The sequence below is a fragment of the Labrus bergylta genome, chromosome 15 (genome assembly GCF_963930695.1).
Source record: "Labrus bergylta chromosome 15, fLabBer1.1, whole genome shotgun sequence".
Taxonomy (NCBI): Eukaryota; Metazoa; Chordata; class Actinopteri; order Labriformes; family Labridae; genus Labrus; species Labrus bergylta.
Genome location: NC_089209.1, coordinates 27364304 through 27387725, shown reverse-complemented (window position 1 = coordinate 27387725; position 23422 = coordinate 27364304). Strand labels below are relative to the sequence as shown.

The 23422-nt window shown below is 39.7% G+C and overlaps 1 protein-coding gene and 1 pseudogene across 1 annotated transcript; both read right to left on the bottom strand.

Moving 5' to 3' along the window:
- Positions 1-3184: 3184 nt before the first annotated feature.
- On the bottom strand, positions 3185-12475 carry LOC109991665 (zinc finger protein OZF-like). Its single transcript, XM_020644011.3, has 2 exons — positions 12199-12475; positions 3185-4791 (listed from the first exon to the last, which is right to left on the bottom strand). The coding sequence occupies exons 1-2, from the start codon at positions 12362-12364 to the stop codon at positions 3560-3562; spliced, it is 1398 nt and encodes a 465-aa protein (XP_020499667.2). The 5' UTR covers positions 12365-12475; the 3' UTR covers positions 3185-3559.
- A 9451-nt stretch (positions 12476-21926) lies between these two features.
- The window catches only part of LOC109991664 (NACHT, LRR and PYD domains-containing protein 12-like), a 32400-nt pseudogene continuing 30904 nt past the window's right edge, over positions 21927-23422 (bottom strand).

The following is a 23422-nucleotide window of genomic DNA, read 5'->3' as shown; positions in this document are numbered from 1 at the left end:
TTTCTGTATAACTTGGTATTTTCTCTGATACAGTAACATAAATGTATTGAGGTGCTTCCACAGATTAACCACAGGGCTGATTGGACCAGTGTCCAGGGGCCTCTGACCTCTAGGGGCCGTTCAAAACTCCACCAACTGTAGCATCCTGGCTTCACCTTTTTCATGAAATAAATAGACAAGTCTGCTTGTAGGTGAAATATGAAAAAATTAAAGCAGTTACTTTCATTGCAAATAAGAAAAGTCAGGTTACCGTGGGAATTGGATAGTGCCAAGACCAATCCAAGAGTCATTCTCCTCTTAACAGAAAATGTATAAAAAGCAGTGAATCAGCAAAAAGGAAGCCAAAGAGAGAAATGATAACAGAACATATATACACACAATTGAAGTGTTTTTTTTCCATATACCATTTAGCTATACACACTGAAGGCTATAATGCATTTCTATTGTTTCTTCTAATAATATGCTGAGTAAATCCAGAATGCCAGATGACATCTACAGGTGTTGTCATTCAGTTTGTGATTAAAGGCTGCAATATTTCTTAGCGTTACTGAATCTTTTAATTTCATTCAGCATGTCTCCGGGTCCACCCATAGTGCTGGGCATACTTTGGACTTTGACATGGCCAAATTATTGATAATATCACTCTCGAAGATTTCCCTGCAAGTGACCACAAACATGTTTTATTTGATGTTTTGTGCAATTTGGACCAGCAACCCAACAAACAGTTGAAGCACAGGCGCATTATTAATCAGAACACAGCAAAAAAAATCTCTGCTTCATTTTACCCCAATGTACTGCAAAACTACAAAGATGTGGAGACCTTGGTCCAGTCATTTAATGAGCAGTGCTCCTGCCTACTTGATAGTGTGGCTCCTTTTAAAACTAGTCTTACCTCATCTCGCAAATCATCACCCTGGATTGTTGATTCTATCCGTAGTTTTAGGCGTAAATATAGAAAATCGGAACGCCTTTGGAAAGCTACCAAATTAGAGGTCCATTGAATGCACCTTTAAGAACTTTTATTAATTTTAAATGAAATCATAAAGGACACAAGAACTACTTATTTTTCTAATTGCATTTCATCTAACAAAATAAATCCAAAGATTCTCTTTGAAAAAATTAACTCTATCATCTCTCCTACTTCTCTGCAACAGCCTGTTTCCTCAAACTCTGACTGTGACAACTTGCTGAAATGTTTCATAGAAAAGGTCAGTGACATCAGAGCAAACATTCCTCTATCAGCCAACCATGAGTTCATGGCTGCCTCATGCACCACCATCCTGGACTCCTTTGCCCCCGTTTCCTTGTTGGACATCAGAAATCTGCTGCTAAGCCCTCATCTGGTCCCTTTGACATCCTTCCCTCATCTCTGTATTTTTAATGTTTTTCACTCTATTGGCCCTACTATTTTAAACATGATCAATCTGTCCCTTTTATCTGGCTCTGTTCCAAGCCATTTTAAACATGCTATAGTTCAGCCTGTGTAAAAAAACGAAACAACCACCATCCCCATGAACTATAGACCTATATCCAAGCTGCCTTTTGTATCCAAACTATTGTAAAAAGTGGTTGCCAGGCAACTGACAGATGTCTTGGAGAAACATAACCTGCACGACCCTCTTCAATCTGGTTTCCGTAGACTGCACTCGACTGAAACGGCCCTACTCAAAGTCTCTAATGACATAATTATGGCTGCTGACGATGGGAACTATTTTCTTCTGGTGTTGCTCAACCTGAGCTCTGCTTTTGATATGGTTGACCACGCTATTCTTTTAAGTAGGCTCAATCAGCTGGTGGGAATCTCTGGTAGTGCTTTGGATTGTGGGCCAGTTCATGTCGGACACAGCACCTCTGTCATGTGGTGTACCACTAGGTTCTGTTCTGGGTCCCATGTTGTTTCTTATGCTGCCCCTTTGCCAGATCATCGAGTGTTTTAGTGGGATTTCTTATCATCTTTATGCACATGATATACAGTTGTACTGCTCCTTTAAACCTAATGATTTTAACCAACTGTACATTTTTAAATGAGTGTCTGGATGCCATCAAGACCTGGATGTCTGATAACTGGCTTCAGTTAAAGGCTAAAAAGACTAAAACTCTCATTATTGCACCAGATCATGCCATTGATAATATTCATTAGCATATGGGCATGCTAAACTCTTGTGCTAAACATGACCTCCGGAATTTGGGTGTATATTTTGACCAGTCCATGTCTCTTGACAACCATATCAGCCAGCTCGTGCGTTCTTGATTTTTCCAACTGAGGAACATTGCTAAACTGAGATCTATTGTGACCATTGCAACGCTGATTTTAGCTGTTTAAACCAGACCTCCTTAAACGGTCTTCAAAATGTCCAAAATGCAGCACCTTGGCTTTTAACAGGAACTAACAAAAGATCTCACATCACCCCAATTTTATCCTCTCCGCATAAAATTTGAAATCCTTGTCCTAACTTTTAGAGCCCTACATGGCCTATCAACCCAGTATATCACTGAGCTGCTGCTCCCATACAATCCCCATAGGCCCCTCAGGTCTTCTGACCAAAATCTACAGACCATTCCCCATACCCGTTTTAGAACACGTGGTGACTGTGCTTTCCAGGCTGTTGCTGCCCGTCTTTGGAATACACTACCACTGTCTCTGCGGTCCCTAGACTCCTGCAACACTTTTATGAAGCAGCTGAAAATATTTTTATTCAGGCAAGCATTTGGTTGACTCTTCCACTTCTGCACCACTCCAATTACTGCATCAATTGTCTCATTTATTCTGCTTTTATCTCCCAGTGGCATTTTCCATTATGCATCACGGTACCTACTTGTTTTATTAGTATTCATTTTGTTCTCCCCTGCGCTTTAAATGTTCTCTGCTATCTTATCTTGTTTATCTGCTATTTTTATCTCGTGTACTTCTTTTAATGTGAAGTACTTTGTGATGTTTAGCTGTGAAAGGTGCTATACAAATAAAGTTACTTACTTACTTAATCCCGTGCATGTTCAGGTGTCATTGAGATTTTCTTTATTTTGTATTCTGACTGCAGGATTCTTATTAAGGGTTAAAGGTTTTCAGTGAAATCAACCTGGACCTGATCTGACTGTGGTCGCTCTGCATCAGGATCTGCAGAACTCCTTTTCTTTACCAAAGAGACTTTAGACACTCAACACAAAATAACACAAGACGAAAGTCTTTCTCACTCTACATCAGTTTATTTATTACAAGGTTACACATGAGCTGTCTGAAGAACTTGTGCTACCCAACATAGAGGCCTCCAAGGAAACAGAGTGACAGAAAGAAGAGAAGATATCAGGAGAGAAGAAGGATCCTTACACTGTAACTGTTTCATATAAACCCTTTACATTCAAACGTCATAGCTGCTCCCAACTTACTGGTTCATATGTCAGCAACAAAACATCAATGTCAAAAAAGTATAGAGCAATTTCTGGAAATAGAATTGTCTTATATCCCTTCATAACAGCAGTTATACATCTGTTAGCCAATATATACACATTACTGATGTTGTTAACTTGGATTCCTTTGGATCAGTTTTACCATTGCACAGAATTAGCATTTCTCTCGAGTGTGAAGTATCATGTGTCTCGTCAGATGTCCCTTATAACGAAACCTTTTACCACACTCAGAGCAGCTGAAGGGGTTCTCTCCTGTATGAACTAACATGTGTGTGGCCAGACTTCCTCTTTGGGTAAAGCTTGAATTGCAAGTAGAGCAACTGAAGGGTTTCTCTCCTGTGTGAACAAACATGTGTCGGGTTAGGTCTCCTTTTTGCTGAAATGCTTTACTGCAAGCAGAGCAGCTGAAGGGTTTCTCTCCTGTATGAGTTGCCATGTGATAAATCAGACTGACCTTATGGGTATACCTTTTCTCACACTGACAGCAGCTGTAAGATTTGTCTCCAGTGTGAATCATCATGTGACTGGTCAATTTTCCCTCAGAACTAAACCTTTTACCACAATTAGAGCAGCTGAAGGGTTTCTCTCCTGTGTGAACTAACATGTGTGTGGTCAGATATATTTTCCGGTTAAATCTTTTACCGCACTCAAGGCAGCTGATGGGTTTCTCTCCTCTGTGAATTGCCATGTGATATGTCAAATTAGACTTACTGGTAAATCTTTTCTCACACTGAGAGCAGCTGAAGGGCTTCTCTCTAGTATGAACTAGCATGTGTCTGATCAGATGCTGTTGTTGGTTAAATCTTTTCTCACACTCAGAGCAGCTGAAGGGTTTCTCTCCTGTATGAACTAACATGTGTTTGGTCAGATGCTCTTTTCGGTTAAATATTTTACCGCAGTCCGAGCAGCTATGTGGTCTCTTACCAGTTTTTAGTTTCTTATTTTTCAAGTTTAATTCTGACAGATCTTCTCTTGTCTCTTGCCAATCATCACTGTCATCAGTCTCAGGTTCATCAGAGTCTTTAGTCTCGACCTCAGTCTCTGGTTGTAAACCTCTCTCTGGATCTGAGTACCTCTCTGGTTCTGCGCCTCCACAGTCCTCTCCATCAACTCCTGTTTCCATCTGTTCAGTTTGTCTCTGATGAAGCTGTGAGGACTGAGGTTTCTCTTCATCATCTTCACTCTTCACAGAGACAGGAGTGAAGGGGAACTTGGTGGTATCAGCCTCCTCCAGTCCTTGAAGCTGTTCTTCCTCCTGACTGATCCACAGTTCCTCATGTTCTTCTTTAATGTGTTGGGGCTTAGTGTCCTCCTGGTCCAGAATGTGGCTACACTCCTGCTGCTCAGGTGGAAGCTCTTCTTTACTCACCAACAGCTGCTGGACATCTGCAGGACACAGTAAACAAACATTAACGGTACTTATACTGATTTTTTAATATTAATAAGGACTTTCAAATGATTTCATTTTTAATGGCTGAAAATCAATAGATAAAAAAGTAAAAGTAAATGAAACCAGCCAAAGAGGTTGTGTAAAAAAAAAAAAAAAGTGAGAGTGACAGTAGCCTAAGGCTGTGAGGACTGAGGTTTCTCCTCATGTCACAGGAGGGATATTACTTCACTGTTCTTTTCCATCACTGCAGCTACTGACAAACTTAATCTCACTGTGATTAACGCATTAACGTTTACAGCCCTACTTTTAATATTTTAATTGACATGCTCAAGAAAAGCATGATAAGTTAATGCTACATTTCTATCCTGTCCTGTGTACTTGTTGCTATGGATGATGTCATTTTAATTCTGTTGAAGAAAATGAATGGATTATCTGTTACGATAGTTGGGAGAGAGATTGCTGTTGGGCGAGCTGAGCTAGAGTGAAGCTGGTGCACTGCGCTGTCAATGAGGTTGAAACAGTGTGCTTTCAAATGAATTTAGAGACTATCAGCCCCACATGAACCTCCTGACCTTTCTACCTTAGTTCCTAGGATTTTTCTATCTCACTTTGAAATGCTTCTATGGCTATGAAATGAGTAGTAACTCTCTGAGCAAAAGCAGTGTCAGTCACAGTGGATGAGATCAATGAAGGAAAGATGGACATCCTTCACAAGTTGTCTGGCTTTTACCTGGGTGAAAGTTGACTTCCTGTCTTTCACTTGTTGTCCCCTCTGTCAACAGAACCCTCTGCCCTGCATAGATCCATCTGATGTTGAGTTAAGTAACATGACGTGCTGCAAGTTTAACAAGCAAGGACAGATCCGGACAGATCCAGATTCTTTGAGTCGGGCCCTGACTTATGCAGAGGGTGGCCTGAAGTTTGAGTCACAAAAAATCAATCTCTCTAAAATCCAAATATTACATATTGCCAAACAAGTTTTGTACAAAGGTTTGATGTTTTGCCCTTCTTACACCACCACATGGTTTCAGATTAAGATAGATCTTTTCAGATTTTACCACAATTTGAACTTGAAGACATGGTATGCCTCCCAACAAAGACCCTTAGTAGAAGTAATGCCCACTGGTCCCACACCTGCCACATCTTTTAGACCAAAATCAACTTTCAGCCCTGTATGCAATAATGCAACACCACTTACCTTTACTAAGGAAGTTGATTACGAAATTGGTTAACTATCTAACAGGTGTAACAACCAATATAGATGATCAATCAAAATATGACATCATCATAAGTTCAGCCGACAAGGGAGGAGCAAAGGGGTAATGGACAAAGTAAAATACATGACGGAGGCACACCGGCAGCTCAACAACAGCATCTTCTGTTAAACTCAAAAGTGAACCTTCTCACTCCTATGAAAATAGATTTCCATAATGTTCTCAGCCAAGCTAGAGAAGAAGGATATATTTCAGATGACCCCCCAGGCAGACCACATCTCCCCAACAACTACCTCAAGGAACCAGCATCGACATACATTGACTACTTCATCAAGCCTCTGGTCCCGCTACTCCCATCCTATATTAAAGACACCAACCAGGTACTTAGAAAAAGATCATCTTTAAAAAAACAAAACATTTTGACTATCCAGCCACATGTGATGTTGAAGCCTAATGGACTGCATCAGTGAACGCAAACACGGCATAAAAACAATATGGAGTATCCAATGTCAAAACATTTTCACCAGCATCACGCCAGCAATGAGACTCTCTGAAGAGCCGAAGGTATAGAGCACATCAAACCACCACAAGACGGGGTGATCAACTAAAAAAAACTTCTCCAAATTGAAACTTTCTGGATCTTCAAACTGCCAGCCATGATCCTCCCCAGCCTGAATGAGGAAATTGATTTCAGACCCTTTTTGTCATTTTTTTCTGTCCACTGCAGTTTACCATTTTTTCATTTACTTTATTATGCAACGTTTTCACGACACGGGATGTCACATGTCGGGTTGCCAGCACAACAAGCAAGCTTTCACCCATTTCTATCCCAGCACACCAGTGCAATGCTTAACACCCTGACGAAGGCCATTTTTTCCACTCTTTTTGCTTTCCTTTCCACCTTAACCTCTCCCACACAAGTGTGCCTGTAACCGCTTCAGAGACCTCTCCACTACCAAAGGTTTGCGCACACGAGCAGGAGAGAAGCGAGAGTCGGGGAACGTGCCATTGCGTATTTAAAGGCTTAAATATGTAATTTTTTTGATCCAGCAGATGTCGCCCCTGAGCACCAGCATGAAACCAAAACAACTTGCGGTGCATTGTTGTGTTAGCATGCTAATGCTAGCGATCTTTATTATGCTTGTATCTTCACACTGCATGTAAATTTACCCGAAATGAGCGTGATCTAGAAACACAGTTAAGCAGTGAGTACAGTATGTTATTCTTCTTTTCTCTAGTCCCTCAATTAAATAACTTTTAAACGCGAGGGGAGGAGTCAACCGGCCCGGCGATGTTTCAAACAAAGTGAAGATAGGACTCAGAAAACTCTGAAAACATCACAGACAGTGGGACTCTGGTGTTACACAGTCATGACTCACAGAGTTATTTTCAGAGGATAAACTTGATTTTTATTACATTTAAGTGTGAAAAATCGCATATAAAGCCCTTAACTGGACGGACAAGAAACAAAAAGGTAAACTGATAATCTGCTCTACGGTTTACATGTTTACCAGTGAAGTATGTGAACTACATGGCAGACTGATGTCTTTCAGTGCTCATCTGTCTGTGCATCTGCACATCACCCTCACTGCTCTGCTTATTAAAAGCTATTAATTATAAGCTGGTCATATGCCACGTCTGAATCTTCAGTGTAGACCTGGTCGCCTGCCTGAGGGTCTCCATCAATGGTCCGAGACTCTGGATTTTATGTTTTGACAATTTGTGTTTAATTACTACAACCGCACACAATTGTTAAAAGACACCAAATACATTTAGCCTCATAATTTTGCACAGAATTGATGCAAAACTCTTCCGGCACCGACGCGAGTGGCCGCATATCCAGTAGCTCCGTCCCTGTCGTATTCGTTTTTAATATTTTATTGGTGTTTTTGCTAACCTTACTTTTTTAAAATACACTTACGGTGTAGAACATTGTATCCTATGGATACTCTTTCTTCTTTTCGGGAATATAGCAGCGGAAAACTTGGTTATTCAAGGGAGAAGCTGCTCTCACTCCGAACAATGGGACAATCCGGCATCGTTCACCCCATACCTGAGGAGCTGAGACGGAGGTACAGAGGCTGCAGAGCCGGAGCCAAGGTAAAAGCTAGGCTAGCGGCTAAGCGGTGGAAGTACAAGCCCGGTGTTCCGTCGATAGTTATGGGGAGCGTTAACTGTCTAACCAACAAGACAGATGAGCTGGCTGCCCTTGCGAGGAACGACCGGACATTTAGAGAGTGCAGTTTAATGTGCCTCTCAGAAACCTAGCTAACACAAAAGACCCCCGATGCTAACGTGGATCTACCGGGCTTCACAACAGCGAGAGACACTAAACGCAGTGGCAAACGGAAAGGAGGGTGGCTTGCGCTGTTTATTAACACCAGATGGTGCAACCAGGGACATGTTACTGTGAAGGAGGCAACGTGCAGCAAGGATATTGAGCTGCTGGCGGTAGGTCTCTGACCATACTACATGCCCAGGGAGTTCTCCCACGCCATTGTTGTTTGTGTTTACATCCCTCCGCGAGCACACGCTGAGACCATGTGTGATGTCATCCACTCCACCATCGTGAGACTACAGACACAACACCCTGATGCATTCATTGCCATCTCTGGGGACTTTAACCATGTTACATAGGACTCAACACTACCGGACTTTCACCAGTTTGTAAGCTGTCCTACCAGGAAGAACAGGACAATAGACCTCCTGTATGCAAATGTGAAAGAAGCTTACACTGCCATCCCTCTACCACCACTGTGGAAGTCTGATCACAACCTGGTCCTTCTTAACCCACATAACAAACCACAGATTCAGAGACACCCAGTAACCACACGCACCTTCAGAAAGTGGTCTCCTGAGGCAGTGGAGACACAAAGAGACTGTTTTGAGCCGACTAACTGGAGCACCCTGCAAGAGCCACATGGTGAGGACATTGAGGGGGTCACACACTGCACAACTGACTATGTGAACTTCTGCATGGATGTTGTAGTTCCCACAAAAACTGTGCGCTGCTTCCCGAACAACAAGCCCTGGATTACCAGTAATGTCAAGGACATCCTTAACAGGAAGAAGAGGGCATTCAAGGAAGGAGAGCAGGCAGAGCTGAAGCGTGTGCAGGGGGAACTCAAGGTCCGGCTCAGAGAGGCAAAGGAGGAGTACAGAAGGTGGAGAAGAAGCTGCAGAACAACAACACGAGAGAGGTCTGGGAGGGCATGAAACCCATCACAGGCTGCAAGAAGGAAGGGACAGAGCCGTCTGTACTTCCTGAGAAGGCTGGGGTCCTTCAACATCTGTAAAAAGCTGCTGCAGATGTTTTACCAGTCCGTGGTAGCCAGTGTCCTCTTCTATGCTGTGGTGTGCTGGGGAGGAAGCAGCAAGAAGAGGGATGCAGCACGGCTGGACAGACTGGTGAGGAAGGCTGGCTCTGTGGTGGGCACAGAGCTGGACTCTTTAGTGACAGTGGCAGAGAGAAGGACCCTGAACAGAATGCTCTCCATCACACCCACCACCCTCTGCACAGCACCTTCACCAGGCACAGGAGTGTGTTCAGTGGCAGACTGCTGTCACAATCCTGTTCCACAGACAGACTTAAGAACTCTTTTGTCCCCCTGGCCATACGTCTGTACAACACCTCACAGTTATGGCAGGGGGAAAGCACACACTTGGACTAATCTTCCTTTTTCCACTTCCCATCTGCACAGCTGTCCCCAGAGTCAGCCTCTAGTTGGACACTTTCATGATTACCTCAATACATACACATTAAATTTAATGTTTGCACTGCCTGTTATTTGATAATTTTGCACTATCTGCTTTTTAAACATTGCTGTACATATAAACAACACAATTTCAGAAGGTCAACACTTTTTTATATTCAGGTCTAATTACAGATTTTTTCCTCAACTGTTTATAGGTTCTTGTTTAAATTACACATATTTTTATACCTACACGGGTTATGTACATTTCTTGTATAAATCTATTTTTAATTGCACAGTTTAAGTTTTGATTCGTCTAGAGGTATTCTTTAAATCTTTTTTTCGGGTTAATATATATGTACAGGAGGGGGGCGTTGGTTTTGTGGTTTCATTTTTAACAAATGTTTCATGTCTTGTACATCTTTGTAACCTGCTACTGGATGCTTTGAATTTCCCTCGGGATCAATAAGGTATCTATCTATCTATTTTAGTTAATAATGTATACATTTTTTCCCTGGTCCCCCCAAGGCGTTTCTGTGTCCCCACCACCATAGTCTCATAAAATCGTGTGGGAAACACTGTAGGCTAATGCTTTGAATTGAATTTTAATTTTTTTATGAAATACACGATTTAGGCTACAAGGTTGTAGAGAATAGGCAACTATTTCAGACTCATGTACTAAGCTAGAATTACAGTCTATATCTCCAGCGAAAGGATACTACACTGCCCTACAAAGCCAAAGTGCAGTATCTACAAAAATGACAAACTGAGAAAACCAGCTTTTTGTGTTTTTTGTTTGCCAAGCGCAAGTATAAAATTATATTTAAAAAACAATTCTATGATTGATTAGATGAAAGTGAAGTGAATTTGAAACATATTGTAATTTGAAATTCAGGTTAACCATTTCAGTTTTACGGCTAAAACTGCACTTTGCCTTTGTTCTACTGCTGAATAATTATATGGCCAAACACTGATGGACTGCAGCAAAGTTCAATTGTTAATGGGTTTTTATGTAATTGAGTAGACAAAGATGTATATTCTTTTCCACTCATTTGTTTTGTTTCCTATTTTATTTTATAGCTCAGATTAAAATATATTTATAGTTACATCTTACAGTTACAGGCCTGTATGTTTGGGTATGTGAGCAACAATTCATATGAACTGAACAATTGATTAAAATCAATCAATTAATTAATTAACACTGAATGCAACACATGAATGCGTTCTACGAGACACACATGTAATTTCAACAGTTTTATCAGCCTGGGCATCAATTACCAAAATGTACTGCTTGCTGTGAGAGATATAAACATAACTTTTGCATCTTTTGGAGACTTCAAAAGTACTCAATAAACGGAAACCACCACTGTTCTGTCTTTCACTTGCAGCAGTCGTTGGATACAAATTACTTTAAGATCTGTAGATTTATTTTTACTTCAGGTAGGCTACTTTTGGCTTGTAACATAAGAGTGACTGAATCGTTTTAAACATGTGGTATCAAAAATAACAAACAATTTCACAACTTTGCTTTACATATCTCCTTTCTGCATATTTTACCCATTACATGAGTGATGTAAATAACCTCCCCAGTTCTGATAAAATTGAGTGCGTTTACATTGAGTATCCTGGTTATGAGCCTTATCTTGGTTGATCCTAAAACAAAGGCAATCTGCAGTATCTGACACCTTCTTCATGGTGAAACAAAGACAATCTGCAGTATCTGACACCTTCTTCATGGTGAAACAAAGACAATCTGCAGTATCTGACACCTTCTTCATGGTGAAACAAAGACAATCTGCAGTATCTGACACCTTCTTCATGGTGAAACAAAGACAATCTGCAGTATCTGACACCTTCTTCATGGTGAAACAAAGACAAACTACAGTGACACCTTCATGGTGAAACAAAGACAAACTACAGTGACACCTTCATGGTGAAACAAAGACAAACTACAGTATCTGACACTTTCTTCATGGTAAAATAAAGACAATCTGCCTAAGTGTCACTTACTGCAGTTTGCCTTGGTTTCACAGTGTATTTTACAACTAAAAAAAAACAATATCTCTGGGAAATAAAGCAGTAGAACTACGAAACTCTCACAGATTGAGGAGCAGATACTGCACTTACAATTTGTGAAAAAAAGTGAATTTCACAAAAAGTGCAGATACTGCACACACTGGCTTTGTAGGGCAGTACAGTGGACTGGTCTGAGCCATGAAACTCCCGGGCTGATAATGAGTCCCACTCCGGCCCTTGTGAATAGCATGTATTTAACGTATTTCCAATAATCATATCTACTTTAAGTAGTAAAATGAAGACACAGATCCGTTGGTGGATTCAATAGGTCCAGACTAAAGAGTCTTTAAGTAAAGTCAATGATGTTGTTAGCAGGAGCTAGCTGCGGCTAACACTGTGCTGTGTGCGTCTATGGACTAAAGGCTCTGCTCCCTGAAACATGAGCAGGAAACACGTTTCCAGCAGTGGAAAGAAAACCTACCTGCTCTCTGCAGCTTGATTTCAGGTATTAAAATCACATCCAGCACTTTTCTTTGTCGGTGGAGCTCCTCTTCGTATCCACATGTTGTTGTTTCTGATATATCTCTGATAACCGCAGCGAGCAGCCGCCGTCTGAACAAATCTTTAAGATCCTGAAACCCGGACATCTGACACACATCCAAGAGTCACAGAAGAACTCAACACTGACGATACTCTGATAACCTACAAAGTTACAGACGTAGCCTACGTGTTGTCTGCGAAAGAGCCGGATATGAACGCTACGTCATTCCGGTCACGCCAAACAAATTGTTGCATTTCCGCCACCTACTGGTAAGGAGTGTAGCCGACTGCTTTCTGTAAATTATAACAAAAAATAAATAATAATAAAAAATAAATGAAATCTTCTCAAACAACTGAGTTTGTCTAAGGTATTCAAATAAAAACTTTAGTATTCCACCTCTGATCCTTTTCCTAACACTGTGTACTGAATTCTTTGCTTTATAAATGTTGCACACCCTCCTCCACTACCCTCCTTTCTATCTCTGCGAATACTGTCATAACCACTAATAATAAAGTCTAATGGAGACTTAAGCCATGTTTCTTAAAGATGATTTCTGGTTTCTTTTACAGACTTTGAATGAATCCTTTAAACTCTTGACCATTTGCTGACAGACTTCTTAACTTCTATTGCAGAAGATTCAGGTTGTCCTACCAGCTGATCCTCCCTGCCTTGCATCTGTTTCAAGTCTCTTATTTATCTGCTCCCAGGACACATCTTTAATACCCAAAAACCTCTCAGCTCCCTTCACAATGCTTTTGTTTTTTTCTCTTCTATGTTTGACCTGGTTGGTACAATTTATCACAAAAGCCACAAACAAAACCAACTTATCTATTGTCAGTGTAGGATTAATTTCCTCTATTTGACCTGACCTTGCTCTTGACTTCTCGTTTACTTCCTCAGTTTCTCCCCTTACCTTCTGTCCTTGAATCCTCTTCACTGCCTCTGCATAACTCATGTTGTTCACTGATTTCACATGTTCAATCTCCACAGCCTTCTTTCTGATCTCACAGCCACCATATGTTACCCTGTGTTGTCCTCCACAGTTACAACGTTTCCCCTGCTCGTTCTTTCTACAGTCTTCAAATCTGTGATCAGACAAATAAAATGTGATCAGAGGAAATACTTCGTGCATCTCAAGGCTTACCTCTGTTTCAGGGATTCCTGATTTTGAGTGTCAATGCGATTTTTCACATAGATCTTAACTGCTTCCCAACTCCTGTCTTGAAGGGCTGTGGGTGAAGTCTGTATGCACTGAAGACACTTCGCTTTACCAGGAACCTTTTTCTGTCATGATGAAGTCCATGAACGTCTTCTCAACAGCCTGCATTTCCTCTTCCGAACATTTTTTTCTCTTGGTTTGCGATGAACCTGAAAACACAAGACTGTAAATAACTTCAAAAAGAAAGTCTGCATGCAGTGTAACATGATCCCATTGGGCAAGATCCTGGCTAAAAACATGTTAGCAGTGTGAATTTGAGAAATAAAAACAGTATTTTTATTATTATGAAACTCTGGGTTGATCTATCAGGTTAATAATCAGCTTCACGTGACTCAGCATGATCTCTTTTGTCCGATTTAGTGAAGACAGATAACCCAAGATACCTCGCTTTATGGTATAGGCCCCAGGGGTGTAATTAATAAAGCAAGGTTTACTTTCATTTTGAGTGTTGTAATAATTTACCTTTTTTTACTTTGACATTTTGCAGACATGTCCCCAGCCAGTGTCATGTCGTCATCTGACCTCCCATCTGAAACCAAAGAAAAAGACTCTAAATGGCTTTTCTGTGGGTCCCTATGGTAGAAGGGCAAGATGACGCATTAAGGAGAGTGATTAGAGAGAAAAAATATAGAAGAAAAGTTAAATGCATTCAATTTAAGCAGGGGTGAAGTGACAAATGAAATGAGTCGTGTATAATTGAGTAATTATTGTGTAGCTGTCCTATTTGTGAGGAGTTTCTGAAATCAGTAATTTTGGTTTTTAGTGAAGTTTATTTTGAGAGAAGTATTGTACTTTTCTACAACTTAAATAGCATCTGCTACCAGGTAAAAAAAATAAAAAGGCAAGAAGGAGATGAAAGGAGGAGGAGGAGACAGATCGACGAGTCAGACCAAAATGTGATAAAAAGGATATAAATTAACTGTTACCTGGATATACTTCAGGAACAAACCCAGATATAATGTACCGTTTAACATTAAGGAAAACCATATGCTCTATACAACCACCTATAATGGTCTCACCATTGTAAGATTTCATGTTATTTGGATTTCTGTAATATTTTATGTATGTCAGTAAGATATTAGTTTGAAGACAAATTATCCACCACTTCGCATTGTATGAAATACAATGTAAATATTTTGATGGCTTGTTTATATACCACTTCATATATATTTTAGTTAAACTGCTCAGGATCATGAGTATTGATTCCACATATCAAAAAATAGACTGTTGCATTGCACTTTACAGGACAGTTGGTCTTTTAATAAAAGCAACTTGGTTGGAGATTCATATTCTCTTGTTTTTGCATGACATAGGATGAAGACATCATATTTTCTTTTCAGTACTTTTAGTAAAGACCAGTTCAGTAATGGACCAGTAATTTTACATCTGAACAAGCAAAACTTTAAGTAACTGTTATTTTACGTGAGAACAATCTTCTTGTACACTTTCCACCTCTGAATGTAAGCATTAAAGGTGCACTATGGAGATTTGGTGGTGAAATCTGAAAGTTGGAGAAGTGAAACAGTTCTATGCTCTATTTTCTGAACTAAACTGAACTTTACTCAAATAAAAAATGGGTCCCTTGAACACTGTTTGTAGCTAAAAAGTTACCAGGAGAGTTTCACTTCAGTCTCCCCACCAGAACTTCTCACATCGCATTTTATCTTCAAACAGTGTTCCATTTTTTCCTTTGAGTGAAGTTTGAGTACAGAATGAACACATACCACAGAATCTGTACACTTCTCTAACTTTCTCATTTCTCTACCAAAACTACATAGTGCATCTTTAAGACAATTCCATAATCCTCACCTTTTTTAAATTACAGAAGTGTGATTACCTTTGGCTGGGTGTCTCTTCATTATCCATTTGAAAGCCTTTTTCCACACCAGCATCTGCAAGAGATGTCGGAGGATGAGCTCCTTACTCGACTCAAAATGAATGAACAAATCCTTCCATGCAATCACAAGTATTATAAGTTTTGATGGGCAGCTTCATGCAAATTAACTTGGCAAAGGGTTACTGAAGAGAGACAGGAGCAGCACTGAGGGGGGCTTCAGTGGATATTTATATTTATTTTCTCCACCTGCAGGCTTCATCTGTATTGTATCTCAGCAATTACATGTTTAATCTGTTGGTTAGCTCTTACAGTGCAATGTAGGGTTAGGGTTAGTGCACATGGCCTAAATTTGGGGGAGATGTTAAAATTTAAAAAACTGAATATCAGGCCCTGGTGTAAACCCACAACGTTTCTAACTTCCATCTTCACTCAACTCAAATAAACATTGCAACTCACCTTTCTCACGAGCGTCTTGAAAGCTGCAACCAGTGGCAGGAGGACTCAGTGGGCACAACAACACAGTCAGTTCATATTAATCTCAGTGTGTTCAGAGAGAGAAATTAACTGTTTCAACTTCTACAATTCATAGGTAGACATGTTTAAATACACCAGCCAATTAAAAGTTGATTCATTCACTACTAAAAAGTGAGTCTAAATATGCTGATGTAGCAGTTTAAATTTGGGTGCTACCACTTCATCAGTTTCTGAGGGGAAACCCTATATATACAATCATTACAAGAGAGAAATCAATTCCCCACCTACCTTGTATAAATTGGGGTTAAGAAATAATATTGATTTACAGTGACATTAAACACCTGCGTTTTTTTGTACTGGTTACTAATTGCAGTACATGCAGCTTGTTCACAGTATCATACATGACATGTTGTGTTCGCCTATGTGCCCACTAGATGGCAGTATTAGAGTACTAATGGCAACCTGTTGAATTTTGAAACAAACCACTGGTCTCCTGGCAGTGTTTTTGCTAGTCCTCATTCCTCTCTCACCACAACCGCCAATCACTGGGGATGTCCTGTGTTCTGCAATTGACCAGGAAACAGTCCCATACATATGTATCTGAATGCTGCCATGTGGTCAGTTTCCTTACAAACTTACATGTGAAAAGCAGATGTATAAAAGCAGCCTTTCAGAGTTGTAAAGTTTTGACCAGGGGAAGAGCTGTCCATAGTAAAATAGCTTCCTAACTAAACATGTTTAAATATCAAAGATTCTTCTCAAATTTCATAGTGAATACATACTGATGTATGGTTCCAGCTTGCCTCCCGAAAGTGCATAATTCTAACTTTGATCAAGGCCTAAATCAGTACCACTGTCATCAATTATTAGTGATTTCTCAATGTTATGTGCAAAAAATGACAAACATATTTTAAATAAAAATGGGTTATTGTGTAGCCCAAATCACTGCCGACTCATTATTTTAACAATTAATATTGTTTGTCTTTATTTTTTAAAAATCATACTATTGCATACATCTACAAACTTGAGGTGATAATACAAAAACTACTCTGGTTCACAAAGTAAGAAAGGAAAAATGAAAATAATTTGTGAGAACAAAATGTACATCAGAGAGTAAGTACAACACTAATCCATTCATACACCACCACTGAAGCAGCAGGAGTAATGCTGGGTTAAGTGTCTTGTCCAAGGACACATTGGACATGTTGCTCAGCTGGGGATTGAACCCTCAACCTTCCAGTTGAGAGGCGACAACTCTACCAACTGAGCTACAGATGTGATAAGAGGGTTGACGTCAGGGTAACCCTGAGGTCAGGAGAAGGTCAGGCTTACCCTGAGATCAGGCGAAGGTCGGGTCAGGGTTACCCTGAGGTCAGGTGAAGGTCAGGCTTACCCTGAGGTCAGGTGAAGGTCAGGCTTACCCTGAGGTCAGGTGAAGGTCAGGGTCAGGGTTACCCTGAGGTCAGGTGAAGGTTGGGGTTACCCTGAGGTCAGGTTAAGGTCAGGGTTACCCTGAGTTTAGGTTAAGGCTGGGGTTACCCTGAGGTCAGGTGAAGACGTCGATGGTCAAAACAAGACTTTATCTAGAGACAGTTCCAACCATTATTCAACGCAACTCCTTTCGCTTTAAATCATATTTGAATTATTTTTGTAATCATATGTCTTTTACTCTTTCAACTGACTGATTGTACATGAAACTTATGAAACCTAGCCTTAGTAGTTGGTTATTATTGAACCACAACGAGGATGGTCGTCCTTCTGATGATGAAGGGATTGAGACGTTTGTAGAAGACACCTTGGGAAACACGTGGGACTCTTCTTTGTCCTTTGCTGCACCTCCCAAACTCATGAAATGCACGGCATCAAACATTCGCTTCAAAGTGCAGAAAGATGTGTCTTCTCATCTCAATCTCAAAAAAGTTACTGTCACTATGTGACATAGTCGGTAGCCGAGACCGTGTAGCAAGCTAATAGCTGCGAAGATAACCTCCAGATAGATAGAAACAGTAATGGCTGTTGCACTTAAACCTACTCTTTCTTTCTTTCTTTATTAGCTTGTGTTTATATTGTATACAATTGGCCGAAGTTACTGTTACTACTGTTACTGAGACCGTGTAAAACTCCAGATGAGTAGAATGGGAAAAAGGTCACCCTTAAAAGTGTTAATTTTAAGGGATACAACTAAGAGTTGGTGGCTAAGAGAGGACAAACGGCTGAACGCATTGATGTGATTTTTATGTCTGGGACGTAAGAAATGTGGGAACCACAGCGATCTAAAAACATAGTCCCGAGAAGTTTGGTCAGGAAAGTTGGGTGAAATTTAACATTACCCCAGATGGAGAGTTATTTGGACCCCCTGCTGTTTTGAAGCTAACAGTGTCAAAACGGTTGCTACGTTTGTCCTGAAAACGCAATGTGTGAGAGTTTATAAGTTTTCCTACATTCTGGGGGTAAATTCAGGTGTGTGGGGTGAAAACTGCGGTCATTATTTAAATTTGTTTGGGAGATTTTTAAACAATCTCAGAACTCTGTCCCACTCAATCGATGATGTCACCACTCTACACCTGCTGCTGATTGGTTGACATTCAAATTCCAACAGCCCAACTGCCAGACCAATGTATTCATATGGGCTTACCACTGCCCGCAAAACATCAAATATCTTGAAAACTAAAAATGGTATCACCGATCTGATTGGACAGAAAGCACAGCTAGCCGCATGTTTAGATGGTTTTTTAATCATGTCGATTTGAAAACTTGAGTCAAAACTGTGAAATCCTCAAATTCAGTTAGAGTGAGAAGCCCATGTGTGGCGCAAACGCTGTGGGAGCCTTAGCGTGCCAAACTTTGGGGATATATTAATAAAAATAATGGAGATTATAAGAGTGTGGCTGCCTTCTACAAGTTAACCACACTAATTAACTAATCAATCAATCTCATATCAGAATAGTAAGTTCTCTAGGAGCATTTTAATCATTAAATAAACACAAAGTTCTTAATGATTACATAAGAATTTAATGAAGTAATTGTGAACAATAATGCAGATTAATGCAGTAACCTAAGATCAATGTATATAATAATATTAAGTATATTGCCAAAGATATTGGTATGGTGAGGTTACAAGGCGAAAATAACCTATTTGAGAAAAACATGATGCGGTTTGATTTGATGTTTACGGATATGTGATTAAAGAAAATGTGGATCAAGAGTTTGCTTTAGAAATTGGAACTAGTTGTGATGGACATGACCCTCCTGGTTTCCAACACGAGCTGATGAACGGATCTTACTTGGTTCTGTTCAGTTTGGACTCCTCCACTGGATCAGCTTTCAGGTACCAACAAATTATTTCCAAATCAACCAGTCCTTTAATAACTAAAAAACAAAACAAATGTGAAGCTTAAAAGTTGCACGCTTAAGAAAAATTAAGATGTTTAAAGAAAAGTGAGATAATCTACCTCGTAGACCAAAGAAATAGAATGGCAAAGCTGATTTTCAGGTCCAACTTCAACGTGAACAAAAATAAAAGAGAGTGTTACTGAGTCGGCAAACAGTCCTTTGGTCATTCTGTGTGACGAAGGTTGGGAGGGGCTCTTTCATGTTCTACGAGGGGGACAAACTCTGAGCCGTTTTAAAAGCTGGATTCATTAATTTTGTTTTATAAAACAAATCAAAGGATAGTATGCAGAATAACATGACATGACATGTAACTGTCATGATTTGGTATTATTTAGTTTTGTATTTTCAGTGTTTCTCTATGTTCTTGTGTGTTTTGTTCATTCTTGAGTTCTGTGTGTCTTCAGTGTTTCATGTATTTTATTTTGTAGTTGTCCTCAGTGTTTCTTGTGTCCATTCCTTCCTCTGTGTGTTTCCCTCCATTGTGACTGCCCTCATTGTCTTCACCTGTGTTATTAGTCTCACCTGTGTTTGATTACCCCATTTCTATTTAGTCTCTGTGTTTCTTCCCTTCTGTGTCAGTTCATTGTATGTTGTAGGTGTCGTATGTCAGTTTACTCGTGGCTTCTTAATTTCTTGTAATTGTGTTTCTGAAGTGAGTTTTTGTTTAATTAAATAATTTTTGGTTCTGCATCTGGGTCCTCCTCCATTTACAAAATGCTGTAAAAATACCACATAAGATTATTTTCTACTATCAACAGTTGATTTTTTAAAAGTATGTTTCAATGAATATTTGTGTGTACATTCTCAAGAGCGGCAGGATGTGCAAACCACTGTAGAGTGGTCCTTGCAGGCACACTATCCACAGCTGTAGCTAGTGGTTGCCGTTTAACAGAGAGGTAAACATGACTCTGTCCAAACCTTTTGAAATAAGTTGCTGGCATCAAATTCAAAATGGGCATGAAATATTCCAAAAAAACAATAATTGTTGTCAGTTTCAAGATTTGCGTTGTTTTCATTGGGCTATTTTTTAAATCAAATAGTGTTAGCCTACATTTTCAAAATCATGATAATACATTTTATTATTGATCATTGACTGGGGTTAAGCTACACCAGTTATTTGTGCGACAACAATGATGTCACAGTTAACGGCCGGTGAGTGAGTGACTAGTGTCTGAAATGCTTTGAATGTTTGCTAAATAAGTGCATTATATAATAATTATATATACATATATATATTATCCACTACATATAACTCACTATATAGTGAGTAGGGGATGAGTGAGTGATTTGGGACACAACCCATTACTTATCGTACATGTCACGTAGCACATGAATACCTTCATCCATCTTGGGTAGAAGATGACGCTTCTTCTCGTGCAGAGGATTTCTCCCCATCTTCACTCTCCGAGCGTGTCACATAGTCAAGTGCTTGAAGCAGTGAATATGACCTTATTGCCATCTTGCCAGAGCCAAAATGATATGGGAGCTGTTAGGCTTACTTATAGAATTCATATTGACTGCACCTGCATGAACTCCAGGACAGGTTTATAAACAGTGCCAGGGTTTGTTTTCGTTCCCCCTGCAGCTGAACCTTTGACCTCTGCAACATGTCCTGTGATCTTTCTTATTTTGGAGAGTAGATATTTGGGTGTGTAAGCATGTGTGTGGCATTTTTTATGAAAAGAAAAAAGCTGAAGGTGCTTTCAACATGTGCATCAAAACCAAGTGTGCCTGGGAAACTCAAAGCTCAATAACCTGCATCAACAGAAATACATCATCATTTATTTAACTCTATCTTGCTAATACATATTTGTGTTGCACACACAATTTTTTTTCATGCACAGACACAAATCATTAACTGACATCCTTATGATCACACCTACGTCAAAATTGTGTAATTAATTTGCTCCATTGGAGTGCAGTAAGCCATCATACGCCCCTACTGGAAACTAAGAATATTACATGAAATTGCCCCCTTAGCCAAAAATGAATAAATAACATAATCTGGTAAAAAACATTAAAAACTACAATTTCCAAGTGTTGAGTTTATAATAAAAGCCATTTTACCAAAATTGTATTAGTTTATACTGTAAATGGTGGAGGTTCATCCTCTGTGGATCATCAGGAAACAGCTGCTCCTCTCTGCACCACCAGCGTCCTGATCGCTCTCACATTATTACAGAGTACCTCATTGGTACCTAATGAGAGAAGAAGACGGATCAGAGAAATCATCAATCATTCTCTACACTGACTTCCTTCATCAGCTGTAAGTCATCAGATTCCCCCACAGCGCTGAACCAAAGCTCCACCCCCACTCCACCTTTGTACTTTTAAACTCGCCGATTTTTCTCTCATCTGCCAGTTGTCCTTCCAGCATCTATTCCTTTAGCTGTGTAACTTTAGTCTTTGGAAACCTGTCTGTCTTAAACATCTTTATATTATTAATATAGTTTGTTCAGAGTTTGTTAGATATGATGATCTGCTGACGACAGACTCAGTTATGATTGTGATAGGTTATATTAAGCTAACTCTGCCCATTTTATGTGAACAAGCTCGCTGAAACTCTATATTTACTTATCAGGTTGATAACCAGCTTCATGTTACTGTTCAGGACAATCTCTTATGTCAGGGTTAATGAAGCCAGATAACAGAAATAAAAAAACCTGGGTATGTCAAACTTGCTTCGTAGTATAGACCCCAGAAAAGGATTTCTCAGACAAAAACAACAAGAATCTAAATTATGTATCACCTGATATGTGGAGGGTTTAGTAAAGGGCACTGAGAGACTAACCTCAAAGTCTCCAGTCGAAAGTTTGGATTCTTCTCAAGATCACGCAGCGGCTTCACTCCTGAATCCTGCAGTTTGTTGATGCTCAGGTCCAACTCTCTGAGATGGGAGGGGTTGGACTTCAGAGCTGAGGCCAGAGAAGAACAGCTGATCTCTGACAACCTGCAGACCATCAAACTTAATAAAGAATAAATGTAAAAATATAAGTATCTCAACATCACTTTGTCCTGACGATTAAAGTTTTCTCTAAATGATTAGAGGATCATTTCTGATTGTGTATTCACTAAATCTAAATCCTCCAAATGTTAGCACAACATTCACACAGCTGTTCATATGCACAGATGAATAACAGGCTGCTGATCTGAGTCAGCTCTGTGATGTTAGTACCTTTATCAAATCAGACATTATTGAATCAAAAGTCTTCATGATTTCACTTAACAGAACCAGAAGAAACCAGAGGCTTCATGTGCACGTTGTTCAACTTTACGTCACATAGTCATAAAACTATTTTCAAATCAAATCTCTAAATTATTCAGCAACTTGAAAAACAATCGAGGGTGAGGATTGAAATGATACAAATGTATGACACAGTCAGTGATCTGACCTCAGAGTCTCCAGTCTGCAGTTTGGACTCTGCAGATAATCACACAGCAGCTTCACTCCTGAATCCTGCAGCTTCTCGTTGACGCTCAGGTCCAGCTCTCTGAGATGGGAGGGGTTGGACTTCAGAGCTGAGGCCAGAGAAGAACAGCTGGTCTCTGATAAACTGCAGTCACTCAATCTGAATAAAGAATAAAATATGTAGATGTAGATGACTATGGCTTTATGCATGAATGTGTGATGTTGTCCACATGAACACACTGATGTGATCATCATCTGTTCATTCCAACATTGGACTTTATTAGGATGCATTAATACTTTAGTTCTTCTTGATCATTTTTAGATTCAAACACTCAGAGCTCCTTTGAGGAACTTTCATTACATGTCCGTTTTGGCGCTCCCTGTGGAAAAAGTGAAACCTCTTATCTCTTTACTGATCTTGTCCTGTACAGTATTCTCAAACAAAAAACTCCTCATGCTTTCTTTGAACTCTACAAACTACAAGAAACGTGATTAGCAGACCCTTGTTGGGGTTGTATCAAGACAACTTTGGTTATATTCTTTAATAATTATATTTAATTATTAATAATATAAATAACAATATCATTAAACTATATTTAATCTCTCTTGGGGCACCACCCTGTAATCAGGAAATATAACCAAAATATCACTCAAATCAATTACTTAATTACTAATATTATTAATAATTAATAACTATATTTAATAAATTGAAGGCATGAAATCCGTACACAAAGCCCTCGCACCCAGCTTATATCACAATGTAAATACACCAGTAATCACAAACAACTGCTCTCTTAAATTATAACTGAATATATTTAAACAAAGCAACATC